Genomic DNA, 19,657 nt, shown 5'->3' on the forward strand with positions numbered 1-19,657 from the left:
CAATAGGGACGACGCCAGCCAGGGAAAAAAAGGACACCTTAATGGCAATTAATTTGGTTGCCACTCGCATTTATAACTTATATCTTCTGTGTTAACACTGACGAAAAGGGAGGGCCGATTGGCCTATTGGTCAAAATAAAATAATCCCATCCCCAAACTTTGTGTGTAACTTCCTCAGTACGATGAACGGAACAAACATCACACATAGGTTGCCAATCTGAGACAGACACACAGATGAGACAGATAGGCCTACATATTTGTGGAATGTATAGATGTATGATACTGCAGTACATGTTGAAGGCCAACATTCAGATTTATTCGAGGTGTTATGACGGCATCAAACTTTTTCATGATGCATTAGTGTGGTACAGAGATTCTCAAAGTGGGGTCCGTGGAGCCCCTTCTTCTTTCATGCATCATCGTCCTTGATGATTGGTTGAGGACATTTTATTTCACAGGATTTCTTGTTACTTAGGGGAGGCCATGGGGCCCCCGAGTGGTCTTTGATGGGGTTCCAGCAAAATGAGGAATACATGGGATATTTTAAATATATTGAACATTTTTGAATATTTTTTTGGCACAAACCCTTTACAGACGGTGGTCCACAGCCAAATACATTTCAATTTGGGAGTCCTTGATATGAAAATGTTTGAGGAAACTGGTGTGGTAGAACTGTGGTGGATGAGAGAGAACACTCGCCAAACCTCTTCTCAAATCTCTTAATGAGGTACAGTTTAAACTTTATTTTTGAGGGGGTCCCAGGGATTCCCCAGCAAAATGAGGTACAGTAAGCTAACTTTATTTTTGGCTATTTTTGAAAGATGACAGATGTTGGCAAATCGTCTCTTAGGGGGTCCCTGGCACAAAACCTTTTTCAGATGGGGGTCCGTGGTCAAATACATTTGGGTGTCCTTGACTTGAAAATGTATGAGAACCAAGTTATAGTTTGACAGATAGATTAGATATCCTTCCTGATTGGTCTTGCAAAGTGTTGTAATTCAAACTACAATTCCCACAGTGCATTGCAGACTGAAAGGCCCATTGCAGCAGTGTTGTTGAATCCCCTCACACCATGAAGTTCCTAATCTCTTTGTGTCATCACATTGTACTTCAACAGAAATGTTTGAGTACCCGGTGGCTTGCTCTCAGTCATAATGAAGACCAGTGTAAAATATTATCCACACCAGCAGAAACAGCGCAAAGGACGTCATGAAGCCTTCTTTGGTGAGTTCCCACGAGCCTCCATACTCCTCCTCGTCAATGTGCTTCTGAAAGCTGCTGAAGTACACATACAGAATGCCAGAATTGATGATGCAGAAACTGGCTATCCCCTGGAATCCTTTCAGTGGTACAACACCCCATAACACACCAAGGATTACTGCAACGATTTGCCGAAACCAGTAAATCACATCTAAAAACTCATCCTTCTCTTCCCAGACAGCAGTACCGTTGAATGCTTTCTTCCATGTGTTAAGGGCTTTGCTCCATCTGGTCTGCTGCATTGCATTCACCCCACGCACAGCTCTATTGTTCATCATTTTCTCTTTTCACCACGCTGTGCGAAAAACTATCATGCACACCAGCTATATAATGGTCTGTGGCGTCACAGTGACGTCACTGGACCCGTGACACCCCTGGCAACATGGGGAAAATAACTAGAAAGTGAGGTTTCCGTGACGCGAGTCACACTTGCAAATGAATTCCGTCTTACCATTTGAATTTTCCCCATTCAAGTCAATGGGTAATGGGCTAAAACTAATAAATTAATGGCCATATATGTAGATCTCTGTGTCCTTGTCCTTTTCATGCCCATATGGAGATCCCCAATGTCATCAATATTAATCCCATATCTTGGAATGGCTATATATGGACATACTGTACTGTGTTAGTCTCATGTGGTCTATGATGTTAGACTTCTATGATGACAGGGTTAGTTATAATTGTTATAAATATTTTTGTAAAAGTCTATGGGGAAAATGAATGACGATTTTTAAGTTGCACCAGTAAACCACTTCCGCTGCGATGCTCTATAGTCACTGAACCATACTGCTCCTGTTTGTCGGTGTGTGAAAGGATCAATATGAAGTGCACATTCTATTCTAGCACTTTGAAGGGGCAAAGTCCACTCTGAGACATAAAATCACACCCGTGTGAACTGAGCGGTGGTTGTGTGTGTGTGTGTGTGTGTGTGTGTGCGTGCGTGTGTGTGTGCGTGTGTGTGTGTGAGAGAGAGAGAGAGAGAGAGAGAATATTGCAGTTGATGCTCAGACTAGACTCAAGAGCACCCTCTCTGGTCACTGAGTGGTAGTTCAGGCTACATACACACATACATACATACATACATACACGGATACATACACGGATACACACACGGCCATGCTATGGAGCGGTCTACCACCGCTCAAAAACTAAAATCTCTGTTGTTTCCTGTCTACACTGTGTGTGTGTGTGTGTGTGTGTGTGTGTGTGTGTGTGTGTGTGTGTGTGTGTGTGTGTGTGTGTGTGTGTGTGTGTGTGTGTGTGTGTGTGTGTGTGTGTGCGCGTGTGCGCGTGCGTGTGCATGCGCAATGATGAGTCACATCTGCTCTGTGGTATGTCAAAGCTCCACCCCCTTCCCAGACTCAGCTGACAGAAAGCAGGAAACAGAAACTCACACTCCTCATTGTCGACACACAGAGAGACAGTATGGGCATAAGATTCACCTTCAGATACATAGGCTACACAGCTTCCAGTGAGGGAGGACAGACTGTTTTACAGGAGGGCATACTGACCCAGACCACTGGAACCTGCTGCTGACCCTGAATGGACTTGAACAAACCAGGATTCAAAGTGAAAGTAAACTTCAGGGAACATTCAGAGGGACCAAGACTGACTGGCTGATTTCCTGTTGTGAGTGTTTGTAGCTTCACTCGGAGACAAAATGGCTTACAAGTCATCTCTCTCAGAAGAAGATTTTTCCTGTCCTGTGTGCTGTGACATCTTTAAAGATCCTGTTATTCTGTCATGTAGCCACAGCTTCTGTAAAGCCTGCCTGCATAAATGGTGGGGAGAGAAGGTAATAAAGGAATGTCCAGTTTGTAAGGAGAGACATTCAGTGGATCCACACAGAAACCTGGCTCTGAAGAACCTGTGTGAGGCCTTCGTACAGGAGAGACATCAGAGAGCCTCAACATTAGGGTCTGACTCTGAGGTTCTCTGCAGTCTGCATGCTGAGACACTCAAACTGTTCTGTCTGAAATGTCAACAGCCGGTGTGTGTTGTGTCGAGATTCTAAAAGACACAATAACCACAGATTCAGACCCATTGAAGAAGCTGCAGTGTATCACAAGACGAAAGTCCAGAAATCACTGAAGCCTTTACAGGAGAAACTGAAGGTATTTAATGAAGTTAAAACAAACTATGATCAAACAGCAGAACACATTAAGGTCCGGGCCCGGCACACAGAGATGCAGATGAAGGAACAGTTTAAGAAACTTCATCAGTTTCTACAAAAGGAAGAGGAGGCCAGGATCAAAGCACTGAGGGAGGAAGAGCAGCAGAAGAGTCACATGATGAAGGAGAAGATTGAGGGTCTGAACAGAGATATATCATCCCTTTCAGACACAATCAGAGCTGTAGAGGAGGCAATGAGAGCTGAACACATCTCATTGCTGCGGAACTCCAAGACCACAATGAAAAGAGTTCAGTTAAAATTGCCGAACCCACAGCCAGTCTCAATAGCACTGATAGATGAGGTCAAACACCTTAAGAACTTGACCTTCAGAGTCTGGGACAAGATGAAGGACATTGTCTCCTACACTCCGGTCGTTCTGGACCCCAACACTGCCTATCCAAAACTCGTCCTGTCTGACGATTTGACCAGCGTGAGATGTGGAGACATACAGAAGCTTCCTGACAACCCAGAGAGGTTTGGCAACTGGCACCGTGTCCTGGGTTCTGAGGGCTTTAACTCGGGGACTCACAGCTGGGATGTTGAGGTTGGAGACAATATAAACTGGAGACTGGGTGTCTTAGCAGAGTCTTACCAGAGGAAGGGAGACAGAGGGGGTAAATTCTGGAGCATATTCTTCTATGAAGGTGTACACGGAGCAGATTCCTCAGCAGGTACAGATACTGATCTCTCATTGAAGCAAAACCCCCAGAGAATCAGGGTCCAATTGGACTGGAACAGAGGGAAGCTTTCGTTCTCTGACCCTGATACTAACACACACATACACACCTTCACACACTCCTTCACTGACACAATCTTTCCATTCATTGGTAATGCTCATACTCAACCTCTTAACATGTTACCATGGAAGGTCAGTGTCACTCTGAAACAATGATGCTGATGATGCTGACAAACTATGGAGTCTTAAGTGTCAAAATTCAGAAAGAGACCATGTTTAGTGTCCATTGTCTATTATACCGGTACATTTTCTATGTAATGTCAGTAATGCTAACAATGGGAACAAATGTTTTTTAAGGAATAAATTAAATTACCAGTGATAATGTTGAGTTGTGTACTTTATCATACAATGTACCAGACTAATATGATGTTTTTACTGTTGCACTTCCATGTTTCATCATTGTTTGTTTCTGAGACATAGACTTCTGGAGGTATTGTAGGTTTTTATAATGTCACAATGTGTTTTTAACTAAAAAATGTGTTGGCTGATATATTCAGTTGAGACTACGTCATTTTAGTCCATAGAAATACATTGAAATAATAGCAGGGGAACATTTACATTGATGTAAATGGATCCAGCAAGTACAAAAATCTTTAAATAAAAGATGGTGTCTCACTGTCTCCTCTACTAAGGACAATGTCAGAATACACTGTTTTACAATTATTAAACTAATTAAAGATATAGTGAAATGTGATATTTAGAGTTGAAATTGAGAAATGTACATGCCTTTACCAATGTTCTAAATTATATAGGAAGAAGTTGTGATTTTGTTTTAAAAATATATACACAATTTGGGATCATTAAATTGAAAGAAATTGAAAAAAGCATATTTAAAAAACAAAGCATACATTGAAAGCCTTGGTCTAGTTTGTAATGTATTTTACTTTCAGCTGGTGAAAAAGGTGATCAGCTGGTTGCTGTACTTTGGCTGACTGCTCTAAATACTTATGTTGGTCATTTTGGTTGGAGAGTGCCTCCTGGTGGAGATTTATATAATATTACAGTACACTGAGTGCACCTTACTCGGCCCTCAATGCTCATGGTGAGCAGGCAGGTGACTTGCATGACTGCCTCTGCCGTCAATGTGTGAAAGGGTTAATGTGAAGCGTAGCCTACGTTGTAAAGCCACCAAATTTCTACCTAATCTAAATCTAGTCGATGAAAATTTGTCTTGGAAAGAACACATACATAAACTAACAACGTTTCAAGATCAGTTGGTATCATCAGAAGAATCCAAGTATCCCTGACATCAGGGGCTTCTCGAAGAATCAGGGGCAATGCTCCTCAGGCTTGCCTCTTAACCCTTTATTACAGTTTAATTGACCGTATCTCTGTCTGTCTGTAGCCTGACACTGTGGTTCCCCTGACACATCACCGTGACATCACAGGTGACATCACAGTGATGTCAGATACAACGTGTCACATGTGTGAGCTTGTAGAACTTCTATTTTCTGTTGTACTTACTTATTACTTAGGCCTTTAAATTCCCTGAGGAACATAGGCCATTGCCGTGAACAGTGTTCTCATCAAGAGCCCATGGTAAAGTGAAGCCTCGATGGAGTCTAGCCTAATATGTTGGAAAAAGACCCCATCTTAGTTTCCTTTTTATGTAGACATTGTCCTTTTAATAAGACGGAAAATATGAAATCCTGTTGGTTATTGATTAATCACCAGATTCAAGAGATGGGGGCTACTCAGTGAGTGTGGTTCATTCAGCCAAAATCCGTCTCAGACAAGTAACAGTGGAGAGGTGCACACACACTACTGACTGACTGCACCTTTGACCTTTCTAGTTAGTGTGTGGTTGCTAGGCAAGTTAAGGCAACAAGACTATTGTTCTAGGTCTGAGAACTTTCATGTCACCTAAAGTATTTTCATTTAACTTTTCTGTAACCCCAAAAGTCCATTAAGTTCAATGGACGATTTCTGTAACCTTTTCTGACAATATAATGTCCAGTCAGACAGGATTGGTCATGCTTCACTTGACATCACACTATGTAATATAAATGAGATTCCTTGTGACTCGCATCAGTGCAACCACACTTGCAATTTTCCAGAATTGCTTTCTAGTTAGACCCTGTTATGAGTGTGTAATACTTGCAGATTACCTCTAGAGAGAGACATTGGAGGGGGTCAGAGAAGGCAAAGCCTATTTCGGTCACTTATGTGTCAGTTATGAGGCATCTGAATGCCTGTCATCAGGTTACATTGTGTATTGTTCCATGGCCACATAACACACAAGCACACATGCACAAACACACACCCAGAATTAAGAGCTGGCTTTGACCTCGGGGCCAGAGCTGCATCCTTGTGGCTCAGTCAACTCAGGGACTCTCTGGCATACAGTGGCAACAGGAGAGCCGAGGTAAATATATCAGCATTATTCATGATTCACATGATATCGTGGACTTGGCAGAGTCTAAGTTATTGTATTCTCTTTGGCTATTTAGTTTAGTATGACAGCTGAGTGAGAACAATGCCTGCAGCTAAGTCTTGTGAGTTGATTCCTCTTCATAAAGGAAGAGGATAATGGATGGATATTTTAATTAATTCTGATAAAGCCTTTCCTGTTTTACTTTAACAGGAGAAGATTGTGTTTTTGTTTAGTTTTAGTTTTTTGTTACCACTAAATGGGTGTATGTTTCATGCATCTAATTATTGATTGTGAATTCTTTCCTCGTCTGACTTTTTTTTCCAGATGTCTGGTGGAATCTTCTGTCCCTTGGAAAACCTGTATGATCCAGACGGTGCCAGTTGTCACCCTTTGGTGTGCCTGTTGTGTCATGAACAGTACGAGCAGCCTTGTCTTCTGGACTGCTACCACACCTTCTGTGCCAGCTGTCTCCGTGGCAGGGCTGTGGAAGGACGCCTCACCTGTCCACTGTGTGGGTAAGCACCAAATCCATGGCATAGATGTATTACTATTATTATGACCACTTAAGAGTTGAGGCATTACATTTTGTATAACACAGTTCTATTGTGAAAATAGCAGATCTACATGCTCACAACGCCTTGCAACGCAATATTTTGTTATACTTTATACTTCTACTCAACTACATCTCAGCGACAAATAGGTTTTACTCCACTGCAGTTATTTGACAGCTTTGTTTACTACTTTCTTTGAGGATTTAGATTACTCGATTTTCAGGCCGACTTCAAATTGAGCTGATCAGAGCAATGGTCACAGAGTTATGGCCATTTGACGTGTTAAACACTGCTGTACTGCAATTTCTTCTGGTGTGACTATCTTATGCCAGACCCCTGAAAAGTGTTTGTGTCAACTTAAACATAAAATAGTTTAGTGCGGATTGGAGCATTGGTGCACGAGAGGCCCCTAGGGGCCCCTGGAGGCCACACATGGCCATTGGTGTGACTCTTGCCATGGCAGACCCCTGAACAATGTTTGTGCCAAGTGTGGTGCACCTCGCATGTCTGGCTGTTAACGTTTGTGACATCCACCATACGCCCATCATCCACCCATTACTCAATTTTAACATAGGATTGGATTAATACAGAACATACTGTTCCCATAGACTATAGTATAGTTTATTTTGATGTGGATACTTTTGTAGTTTTACTCAATAAGGAATACGTCCACCACTGGTTAAGGATTGGAGCTACAGTAAGGCTAGTGGATGTTGACCTGTCTTCACATACAGTAGATGTGGTTTTATATGAACATATGTACACACTGTATGTTGTCTGTTTAATCATTCATTAACATTTAGAGCGAGGCCTTTGAGGTCATTAAGAAATTAAGTTAATCACAAAATCAGGCACCAATCATACTGGGTTCATTAGTATGGTCAAAAACTATTTTCCTGCCGTGCCCAGAGGCTCACGTTCAGCATAGTGTTTACTGTTTACAGCTTGTAGCAGCGTAGTAGTTTACATCACATTTATGTAAGAGTGAGGGCTGTATGAGGTCACTGGGAACCTCTGAAGTGTTTGTGTCATCGGCAATCCCAAGTAAAACACAACTATAGCACAATAATGAGTTGTTGTTGTTGTCGTCGTCGTCAACTTATATCATTAACCATTTAAACCCTAATGTGTTGACTGGTGCCCCAAGGGGTCTATAGCCCCCCCCCCCCCCCACACACACACACCAATGTATGATATGAAAAGTTTTAAAATGTATCAAAAGTAAAAGTACAAGCAATTTATCAAAAGTAAAAGTACAAAGTGCTCTTCATACAATGAAACAATACAGGCAGAAACAGTATTTCTTGCTCACTCTCTCTCTCCCAAATGTTGGGAACTGAGTACTCTAATGATTAAGTCACATAGTTACACCACAAAGCAACAATATGGCTTTGGCAGACCTGAATTGTCAAACCAAGTCATTAAAATATATTTTAATGTCCACATGATATTTGACTGAAGGATTTTGGCCTCTACTGTATGTATCCATGTGGTAGATTATGTGCTGTTATATTTATAGCAGACATCAATCCATGGATTGAGCGTGCAGCTATTTGTGGACATGTTATCTATGGAGACCTGTGGAACACTTGTTAATGGGAGGGGAGAGATAGAGAACAAAAACTTGGCAGTCGATGAAGAGAATACATCCGACTGAGAGGCCCACACGAGAAAGATTTTCTGTTTCTGTTTGGATGAAAAGCACTCAATGGCAGAAAGAAAAAAACATAATAGTTTTTATTCATGATACTGTACTAATTAGAGTTGTTCCGATGCCGACACCAGTATCGGAGACCGGCGTTGGTACCGGCAAGTATTCCGATACCATGTAATTTATTACACAGAAAATGACAATTCTTTATTTTGAATCAGTTGATGTTGCACTACTGTTTTATACTCTTACTGAACTATTTATTTTACTGTTTATTTATTTATTATTTCTTGAATATAAAAAAACGTGGAAAACATGATTTTTCAGAAATGCTTCATTATTCATTGCATTGTATTCTCCATCAAGCATATCTTAACATCACAATCAGGATCAAAAAGGAATCAAGACAAATACAGAGGACAGGGTTTTATGTGTCCATATGTGTCCATAATATGTGTTTTTCTAACAGACAACCATCTACAGTAAAAGGCTTCAGTGCGTTACCCCCGGAAGACCGTCTTCTCAAGTTCCTGGTGGACAACACCACGGACAGCGAGGAGGCCGTTCAGTGTGCCAACTGTGATCTGCAGTGCAACAAGCAGGTGTGTTCAGTGTGATCTGCAGTGCAACAAGCAGGTGTGTTCAGTGTGATCTGCAGTGCAACAAGCAGGTGTGATCAATGTGATCTGCAGTGCAACAAGCAGGTGTGATCAGTGTGATCTGCAGTGCAACAAGCAGGTGTGATCAGTGTGATCTGCAGTGCAACAAGCAGGTGTGATCAGTGTGATCTGCAGTGCAACAAGCAGGTGTGATCAGTGTGATCTGCAGTGCCACAAGCAGGTGCGTTCAGTGTGATGTGCAGTGCAACATGCAGGTGTGAGTGTTACAAATAGTCTGTATTTTACACATCACCTACAATTGAAAAATAAACATAAAATGCAGTAGTTCTGGACTGTTAATTTTCCAAAGCGATTGCGCAACTATATTAGCCTCTTGAGCCCTGTTTTATACTTCACTGTATGATGGTGTCGTATACAAACAGTGAAAATAGTATATATTTTGTATTTTATTTGTATTTTATTTGCTTAATATGACACAAGGTCAGGTCCTACAAAGTTGACACTGGTGTGTGTGTGTGTGTGTGTGTGTGTGTGTGTGTGTGTGTGTGTGTGTGTGTGTGTGTGTGTGTGTGTGTGTGTGTGTGTGTGTGTGTGTGTGTGTGTGTCTGTGTGTGTGTGTCTGTGTCTGTGTGTAGGATGTGGATACAATGTATTATTGCAACACTTGTAGTCAGCCGCTGTGTGGCGCCTGCAGGGAGATCACCCACCGTGCTAAGATGTTCTCTCACCACGAGATCGTCTCACTGGCCAAGCGCACCAAGGAGACCCACAAGAAGTGTGGTGGGTTCACATCCTCCAGTGCACAACCATTGTACACTGCACAATCCAGATAGTTTAACTCTGAGATTTCAGAGTTAAATTGACAGACAAATTTGACAGTGGCAGTATTGGAGGTAACCAGTCTATGGAGGTAACTAACACATTATACACTTCCGTTTTGCATGTTGTCACCTTATTAAACTAATGGCCCAAGTCATTTTTTGAAGAAATTTATATTTTTGCCTAAGTCAGATCCTCATGACACTGGCCACCTCTGGTAAAATCGCCTATCTCCTAATTGAGAAGAAGCATGCTGTTCCCACCCCTTTTAGTATAATGGCCAGTGACTTGGCTAAAATACCGTAGTCAATTTCTTTTCACATGTTTTTTTTTTGTACTTGAGACCAATTATTTACTGACTTAGGCCAAAATAGGTGTTTGTGTGCCTATATTAGGTTTAATCCTATGTTTCCTGCCATGTCTTTTTGGTTCAGTCTGTAAGTTGCACCTCCAACTCTTTCTTTGCTGTGTTCCTTGTACTGTATAAAGGCATTGAACCCAGATCCAGTACTCCACTAAATAGGCACTATTCCACTAATCTAAATAGAGAGAACTTAGATTTGAATAGTACCCTTCCAGCTGGAAGAGCACATGACAGCTTCCTGTTCTCAATTACCATGATTACAGGCTCGATAGTGTAGTGTTCAAAGATTAAGAGATAGCCTGGCTTGAGAGACAACATTCCTGACTAGAAAATATATAATGTATGTAACACATTATTTGGAACATAACTTGTTACTTTTAATTATAGCTAATATGTAACAAAGTCCAGAGGGGGCTGAAATGTGTCCCGTCTCAACTATGCATTGATTGATTGAATACTTAACAGTTTATATGACAGTAACTATAACAACTATAGCCATTAACAATAAATCTTGCAAAATAGTACAGCGATACAATCATACAGCAATGCTAAAAGGATAGTGCAAAGGTCCAATGGGATTTTTTCCCATTGTGGTCCTATCTATTCAATTAATTAATACATCTATAAATGTATATGTACAGTACAATTATCAATATAAAGTGCCGGTGCCTGAGACCCACCCTTTATGTCCATTCATTTTGCTGGGTCTGAGGTTGTGTTTTCTCTGTGATTCCTCAGCCCTCCACCAGGAGCTGTACATCATGTTTTCCACAGAGAAGAAGTCAATGCTGTGCATCAACTGTTTCAGAGACATGCAAGTGTGAGTTTTTGTGCGTATACGTGTGTGTGCGTTTGGGGTCTAACTATATAGTAACTGCTTTTATCGTATCGCACACACACACACACACACACACACACACACACACACACACACACACACACACACACACACACACACAACACACACACACACACACACGATACACTTGCGTGTGCGTGTGTGTGTGTGTGTGTGTGTGTGTGTGTGTGTGTGTGTGTGTGTGTGTGTGTGTGTGTGTGTGTGTGTGTGTGTGTGTGTGTGTGTGTGTGAGAGAGAGAGAGAGAGAGATAGTGTGTGTGCACGCTTCAATAGATATTGATACTGTATGTAAGCTTCCACATTTGTTAAATTTGGAATCTAATCAGATTCATGATTATTTAATAAGTGTTTGTTTCCCTCAGGGAGGACCGGGCTCACTGCATTGACATTGAAACAGCCTATATGCAAGGTTGTGAGAAACTGGACCAAGCTGTCATCGTAAGGCAACCGCTCATTTTCTTGGCTTTACTACAGGATTTATTTATGATTTATTTATACAGCTGATTAGAGGGCTAAAGCTCTTGGGAGAGCCTGTTTATGTTACTGTCACTATTCTTCATTATGTATGCATGTATGTATGTACTGTTGCGCTCATAATATTGGTTGTGTTGAGCTATTTACATAGATATGGTAGGCCTATTTCATACAGTTGACAGTTTGTGAAGTTTGCCAATACCTGCCAGATTTGCAATGGTGTTTGAATAATTATAGTACACTGCAAAATTCTGATTGTTAATTGAGTTAATTGAATGTATAAATGTAACCACCCAAATTGACATGATATGCTCCCAGAGTTACAAATGGATAAATTAAAAGTTCCAGGGTTTATTTACAACTGTCAGAACAACAAATATGTGCAATACAACTATGATATAACTGTTGATTGTGTTTGTTTATACCAGCATTTAACTCAATACCATATGTAAAGATAATGTAATACCATACCATACTTATGACATGCCTATAATATATAACCTGATCAGGCAGTCAAGGAGCTCCAGACATCAGCCCGGGAAGCCATCGTCCTGCTCAAGGCCATGATCGGTGAGGTGAGAACCAATCTTGAGGATGAGGAGAGTGCCATCAGCACGTTGTTCAATAATCTCCAGGTGAGCCAAACTACTATTAAAGCATAATGTGATTGAACTGTGTGTATTAAACAGCTTGAGATAGTCTGACAAAGCACTGAAATGACAGCATGACAAGCATGACAGCATCTCAACATCTACTGACTACCTTTGACCATCTCTGAAGATCATTCTCAAAGACGAAAGAAGGGGGGAAAAATGCTTTCTTAAAGGGGCACAACAAACACCCTAGGCTGATGTTGTAGCTTGTTTTCCACTTCAGGTGAAACAACATTAAAAACATGGCAGAATAGTAAGAAACACAGTTAATTAATAATGATTCGTAGGCGTGTTCAAGGGCATGCTAATGTACAAGCATGATAGACGGTATTGACACACAAGATCCAACACACCCATTAGTAATTTGATTAGCTGCAGTTGTGTTGCTTTCTAGTCTAGCATGTTTTTAATCTGATTTAGTTTTATCCACCTGAAGTGGCAAACAAATAAGATCAGCCTAGGGTGAGGATTCAACTGAAAGGCAGTTGAGTGTGTCACCACTTGGGGTCGCTCATAGACATAGTATGAGATTCTGATTTGAATAACTTATTAACAGTTTGCAAAAACAAGCGCAGGAAAGTACATTTCAATACATGGTCTGCTAAGAGGAATTTAAATGAAAGCACTATGGCTATTCTATTGAGGTCCTTTGTACTCAATTCATCACAAATTAGAAGGCAGATAGTTCAAGAAACACATTGGGGATTGTGTATGTGCTTGTCACAACATGAATGACAGAGAGATTATGATTTCTGGATGAGAATTACAATATATTGACCGAATCTTTATTCGCCCTTTAAGGAGAAACTGGCTGAGAGGAAGAAGATCCTGCTGAAAACAGCTCGAAGGTCAGATGGATCTACTGATTTCCAACACTCATCATTTTAGGCTCATTTAATCACAACGCGCCGTAGTTTTGTTCTTTTTCTGGTTTTCATGTGTCTATTAGGTTGACAGTATTCATTAGACCCCCTGGTGTGGTTGTTATGAGCAAATGTGTTCCCTTTGTTTTTTGTATTTCTTCCTGGAGGCTGAAACCTTGTGGGTCAAAAGTGCAGATCCAAAAACAGCGATTAAATGACATCATATAATTATCCCCTCCCCTTTTATCATTCACCCAACACTGTGGGTGTGGCTAACTTCAGCTGGGTCACCACCCACCATGACAACCAGGCATACTTAATGAACTGGTGGGTGTGGCCACATAAAAACCTAATTTGAACTCCTCCTCCTAGTATAATCATAATACCTGATAATCATGGAAATAAATCATGGCACTGCAACTTAAAGTGTTGCTGCAGTTAAAACTGCAATCCATAGAAAGGTTTTATCTCCTCTTCCGATAGAGACCCGAAATGTGAACCCGGGTCTCCCGCATGAGAGACCAAAAATGTACAGCTCATGCTAGAGGGAAATCCCTGATAACCCTGTATAGTAATCATTCCGATGCTCATAGACCACCCACCCAAACTAACGTAATATTACTGTTTTGTAGCCAGCATGAAGAGAAAGAGAAAGCATTTAAAGAGCAGCTGTCTCACCTGGCTGCTCTGCTGCCAACCCTGCAGGTAAAGTACTCTTCTAGTGTTATATGCTGTTATGTGCCGTATACCCTGCACATATAATGTGTTAATTTAACTAAAGTAAATTAAACCACATTTGCATGGATTTTACTGTACAGTCAGTTCTTAAGTCTTTCAGATTGACCCAAATGTAAAGTGCATTATAAATTAAATCCATGATTATTATTATTATTATTATTAATAGTAGTAGTAGTAGTAGTATTTAAGGTTTGCCAGATTATAAATCAAACCATTAAAAATCACACAACATGGAAATGCAGCACTCTTTAGCTCAGATGCATAGGTTTTATTTATATAGGCTACTACATCCGTGAGGAAGAAGCCCAACAACCCACGGTGAGGCCTTTAGGAGGGCCATTCGGCTGTAAGCAGAGCCTGCAGCATCATTGCGGCTCAAGAATCCACCACTCCTGAATGAAATGTCTGGTACTGGGAGTCTGGTGCAACGCACAGGTCCTGGACCTGGTGAGAGCAGGAGTGGACCTGGTGAGACGTATTGTAGGATGAGCCCAGCCAGGTGTCAACCCACAGAGCCTAGTCCTTCCACACGCCAGATTGATTTATCTCCCAGTCCCAGCAGAGTAGTTCCGGAGTAGCGAATTGTTTTGCCCTGTATTTAGGACTAATCGTGGGTAGCTACTGGGACGCAAGTCGGGACTTGATCAACCCCGGCTGGGTCACCTGAATGCAGGGTATGATGTTGTGAGATGATACATCCCAGGTGCATCCATGTTATGTTTATTATCGCTAACATGTAAATCATTCTGAGCTAAGGTTTTTCATTTTTAGTTTTTGGAAAGCCACTATTTTCCACTTCCTTCGTTTTTTATACGTATAGTACTGTGACTCAGCACCCATACACCTTTTTCATTAATATCAACAGACAACATAATGAGTGACACAATATGAGACACAGGGAGGGACACAGCTCCAACCGAAATGGAATGTTTTTATGTCAAAGAATTCGCATGATGCAATTTTAGAACATTACTTATTTCTCTTTTCAATAGGAAAGTGAAACATCAACAATGAAAATTGGCGTTGCTTGTTGACATTGATGCAAAACCAGATACGCATATCAGGCCTATAGCCAGGGAGGCGACCAGAGGAACCTTCACACCCTGACAATCCTCTCGTCTTTCCAGGTTCACCTGGTCACGTGTTCTGCTTTTCAGAATTCAGCAAACAAGTTTGAGTTTCTGGATATGGGCTACGTAAGTCTAATAAGCGACGGTGCATTTTGAATTTGTACTCATACAGCTGTGCATTGAGTTAACCTATGTGTTCATCACATAGCAACTGATGGAGCGGCTGAAGAAGATAATCAAGCTGCCCCACAGACTGAGGCCAGCGCAGAGTAGCAAGGTAAGTACCAAAAGACAGGATCTGAACTATTGTGAGGAAATGTCATTGAGGTTATTAAGGAGGGGAAAATGAGGAATTAGTGTGGCTCAAATTTGGAATGTCGGACTTCCTGTCGCCAGCCTGTGACACCAGTCGTCTTTACAATATCTATGATAGTAACATACACTATGACTCCATATTAGGGCAAGGTTTCAGCCTGATCGGAGGCAACTAGACTTCCATTATTGAATGACAGTACAAAAGTATAAAACATATTATGAAAAGAATGAATGGAGGATTTAAGTTGGAGTACTGGCAGTGTGCATATGATATTTGGCACAAGATTATCTCAGGTTAAACAGACACACACACACATAGACAAAACCACAGACCGACCCTCTTATAGGTGGCCTCCTACCGACCTCTCGCGTGACCAGCCCTCCAATCTTGCTCATAAGATGCAGGTCTGGAGAAACAATGGATTGAATGAGTGAGCAGCTCACTCGCTGGGGATTTTTTAAAATAAATGTATGAACCCATTTTGGACGGAAACCCCTTTTGTGGTTTTTGTTGCTGCGCGTACAGTATATAGCAACATAATTTATTTTCAGAAAACCTTTGTTTTATCGGCCCCAGTCCTAATATATGGGTTGAAAAATTACCTGAGGTATAGCTTTTGTTAGTCTAGCGTTACTTGTTGCAGTCGCAATATCTGTTGTTGATGTGTCTTTTGTACAACTCTCTTTTCAGGTTAACACAGAATATCGTGCCGAGTTCGCTCGTTGCCTGGAGTCCTTGTTGCTGCTTGGTCAGAGACGCTCCATGTCCATAGCTGGCAGTGCCTCTGGATTAAGTATGGGCACCATCAATGGGCTGTGAGTTCTGAATGAAGGTGTTAAGTGAAGTACAGCAGAGCCAATTAATATAAAGCCCTAAACTAACTAACTAATTGATAATAAAAAACATTACGCAAAGACTGCATACGTCATCTGTATCACAATATCAAATAGACATACATACACAATCACATCACACTGTATGCATACCTACACAACCAAATTGTGTGTTTAGCCTATATGATGATGTGGTGCCTTGGTAGGCCATCACATATCATCAAAATGAATCAGCTAAATTAAAGGTGGGCAATGAATGACATTTTTTATTCCCGTTTCTCTCAGTCTCCAGCAATCGCTGACAGGAGTGTGCCACTCCCCTGTTGGCAGTGACCTGTCCCTGGCGTCGTCTGGGGTGAGGAAACCCACCTCCCACCGTTACATCAGTACCAAGGTCCTCCTGTCCGAAGGCGGCGAGACTCCATTCGCCAATCATTGCCGCAACTATGAGAACAGCTACCAGGTGCTAATATTCATGCATGTGGGCATATGGTTTAGATGCCACCTTTTGGACTGAGTCACCAAAACCAAGGACGGGTGTGTTTGATGAATCTATCATAGTTAAAATGAGTTTGAAGTTACAATGGGTCTGGTAAAATGAATATCAAATATCTAAATACTGAATCGAGTAACTTAAAAACTGTCTGGGGTGTTCACAAAAGCCTGATTAGACGGTAAAACGATATCCCTTTAAATACATATATTGTTTGCATTTGTCAATGAGCTGTGGGACTTCTTTTAACTGGACCCATTTACCATGGTCAGCACCTCCACAACATCTGTGTGCAACCCTTCCTTTGTTTGTAACATCTGTTCTCACACAACTTGTTCCTCAATGTTCCTCAGTAGTCGAATAGTCCACTGTAAAGAATCATTTATACTTGATCATACCGTATTGCTCCATAAACATCTCTTATCGTCTTGTCTGTCCATCGGACCAGGCGCTGCAGATGACCCTCCAGCAGCTAAAGGAACAGGTCCAGGAGATCCACCGTGATCTGACGAAGCACCACTCCCTGATAAAGACTGATATAATGGCCGAGATCATGGATCACTCTCTGCAAATGGATAGGCACATTTCCTCCCAGTACTCCTCCGTGGAGCTGATGAGGGCCAGGTTTGAGGAGGTGAGTGGGGTAGAAGATGCTTCCCCTCTGGCATTAGTTAATTTGTTAACTGTTCTGATCAACTGTTTCACCTGTTGATCCCATCTGTCATCCCTTAATCAGGTTTGGGAGGAGGCCTTTCAGAGGGTTGCCAACGAGCAGGAAATCTATGAAGGTACTGGCGCGCGTGCATTCTGCTAGACAACTTTGAGGCCAGGAATGGACAGGAATGTACATTAAAATGAGTGTTCATTTAAAGGTTGTATAGACAAATTCAGCAACTAGGTAAGGTTCCTTATTTCAACTGAAGCAACATGCATAATGCCTGCCTACAGCATACATATGTAAACAAAACAAACAAACAAAACAAAAGAAATCACTATTAATTATTTTTGGGACCAAACCATAAAGGTCAGTTGATTTTATTGCGACCGTAGGGAGCAGTTAGTATCAAAACCTCTGCTTCATGTCAGTCAGTCAGTCAGTCATGCCTCATGTCACTCTCCATATATGGCCGTCCTTGACCCTTTTATGCCCATATATGGAGATCCTTTATGTCATATTACAGCGGATACAAGTTATTGCTTATACATAATTCATATTCAACATACTGCACATGCTCATCTCTTAACAGCACAGCTACATGACCTGATGCAGTTAAAGCAAGAGAACAGATACCTGACCACTATTGCCAAACAGATTGGACCCTACATCCGATCCATTGCCAAGGTGAAGGAACGGCTTGAACCAAGGTATTGGGACTTAAATATTCCCCATAAAACTTCAAAACATAATGCAATAACTTTCAAATGACTGTATTATTCTCATTCTGACATATTCTTTGCAGCTACAGTATTTAGGCCTATCTGTGTAGATACAATGATGCTTTAAATGGTTTGAATGCTATAGAATGAAAGTCACTGGGAGGGAGGTACAGGCTCTATCACATGCCTCACAATCACAACTTTATGAGATCCAAGTGATGATTTTAGATTCTATTAAGACATTTCTGAGTCTCAGCAAAGAAAAAAAATATATATAGAGAGAGAGACAGAGAGACATAAGACAGAATCCATATGAAGCAACTTATGTGTGGGCTGTTAACCAGCTGAGCCAGCCACAAAGTAATCAATCAATGAATGTTTAAAGCAACAATTTGTAACGTTTATGTCCTGCCTGGGATTTAAACACTCGTCCTCTGTATGAAATAATTTATTTCTACCATACATGCACAAGGATTGCAGATTTTAAAACACATTTCTAACCTGGCGTTTTCAAATGAGTCCCTTGCTTGTTTGCAGGCTAAAGGCGCCAAAAGAACTGAAAGATGACCGCACAGAGGCCATGCTGAAGATCTATGAAGACAGCACCATGGCTTGAGAAGATGATTCACACCTTCCTTTCACCATCACATCGTCATTGTCGGGTGAAAACCTTGTATGTCCAAAACCGTTCGTTTTTCATTTTAAAAAATAATGTAAACTGATGTGAAAACAGCCGATCTACAAGCACACAACGCCTCGCACCGCGAGGCGTTGTGTGCTTGTAGATCTGCTGTTTTCACTACTTTTGTGCGATGGCCTTGTACGATGAAGCAGGGCTTTACTTTGAGAAAGAACATACACATTTGAAACTTGGAGATACGAGGTTTCCACCCGACAACGACGACATGTCCCATTGCAGGAAAAAAAACATTCAAATTGTCCCAACCAGTCAAAAAATGACTTGAAGCGAGTGTATGCGGTCTGTAAGCATATTTTTCTTTTATTTGTTCATTTTTGTTCATCAGTTTGTTATAATTTCTTACCCCCAAAACCTAATTGTGTTTGTCAAGTGTAACCTTTTCTCTATATCAGTCCAATGTTCCGAAACTGATTAGAAGAAAAACGAATATTTTACGTAGAAAACAAGAACATGACATGATGACAAATATATATTTTTTTTTTTGTGCTTCTACGGTAAAGCATTGTAATGTGTTGTTGTACAGTAACAATAATTATTATGTTTAGTTTGTCAATAGCATGCATACTGTTTTGGTGTATTTTTCCTATTGAATACAGGACTTGGCAAGACTTGTGGCCAACAAGATGAATACAGGGGCTATGGTTGCGATCCCACTCATATGCAACTATTTAGTTTATACTAACATACTTTGAACCATTAATCTCAGACGCTTTGTTGGCAGTTTCATTCAAAA

General features: G+C 41.1%; 1 protein-coding gene and 1 pseudogene across 2 annotated transcripts; both read left to right on the top strand.

Moving 5' to 3' along the window:
- Window positions 1-2,814: 2,814 nt before the first annotated feature.
- Window positions 2,815-4,325, top strand: LOC308290936 (E3 ubiquitin-protein ligase TRIM35-like; annotated as a pseudogene). The gene has a single exon. The product of its transcript is annotated as an E3 ubiquitin-protein ligase TRIM35-like (transcript).
- A 2,542-nt stretch (window positions 4,326-6,867) lies between these two features.
- Window positions 6,868-18,840, top strand: rnf207b (ring finger protein 207b; the record flags this gene model as incomplete). Its single annotated transcript, XM_080733705.1, has 16 exons — window positions 6,868-7,058; window positions 9,215-9,347; window positions 10,001-10,145; window positions 11,287-11,368; window positions 11,770-11,845; window positions 12,391-12,516; window positions 13,336-13,382; window positions 14,030-14,102; window positions 15,263-15,331; window positions 15,414-15,482; window positions 16,212-16,336; window positions 16,640-16,817; window positions 17,296-17,481; window positions 17,584-17,635; window positions 18,095-18,212; window positions 18,762-18,840. 16 exons carry the CDS (start codon window positions 6,868-6,870, stop codon window positions 18,838-18,840), a joined length of 1,749 nt encoding a protein of 582 aa, XP_080589831.1.
- Window positions 18,841-19,657: the final 817 nt, after the last annotated feature.

Source organism: Nannobrachium achirus (genome assembly GCF_963921795.1).
Source record: "Nannobrachium achirus genome assembly, chromosome: 9".
Lineage (NCBI taxonomy): Eukaryota > Metazoa > Chordata > Actinopteri > Myctophiformes > Myctophidae > Nannobrachium > Nannobrachium achirus.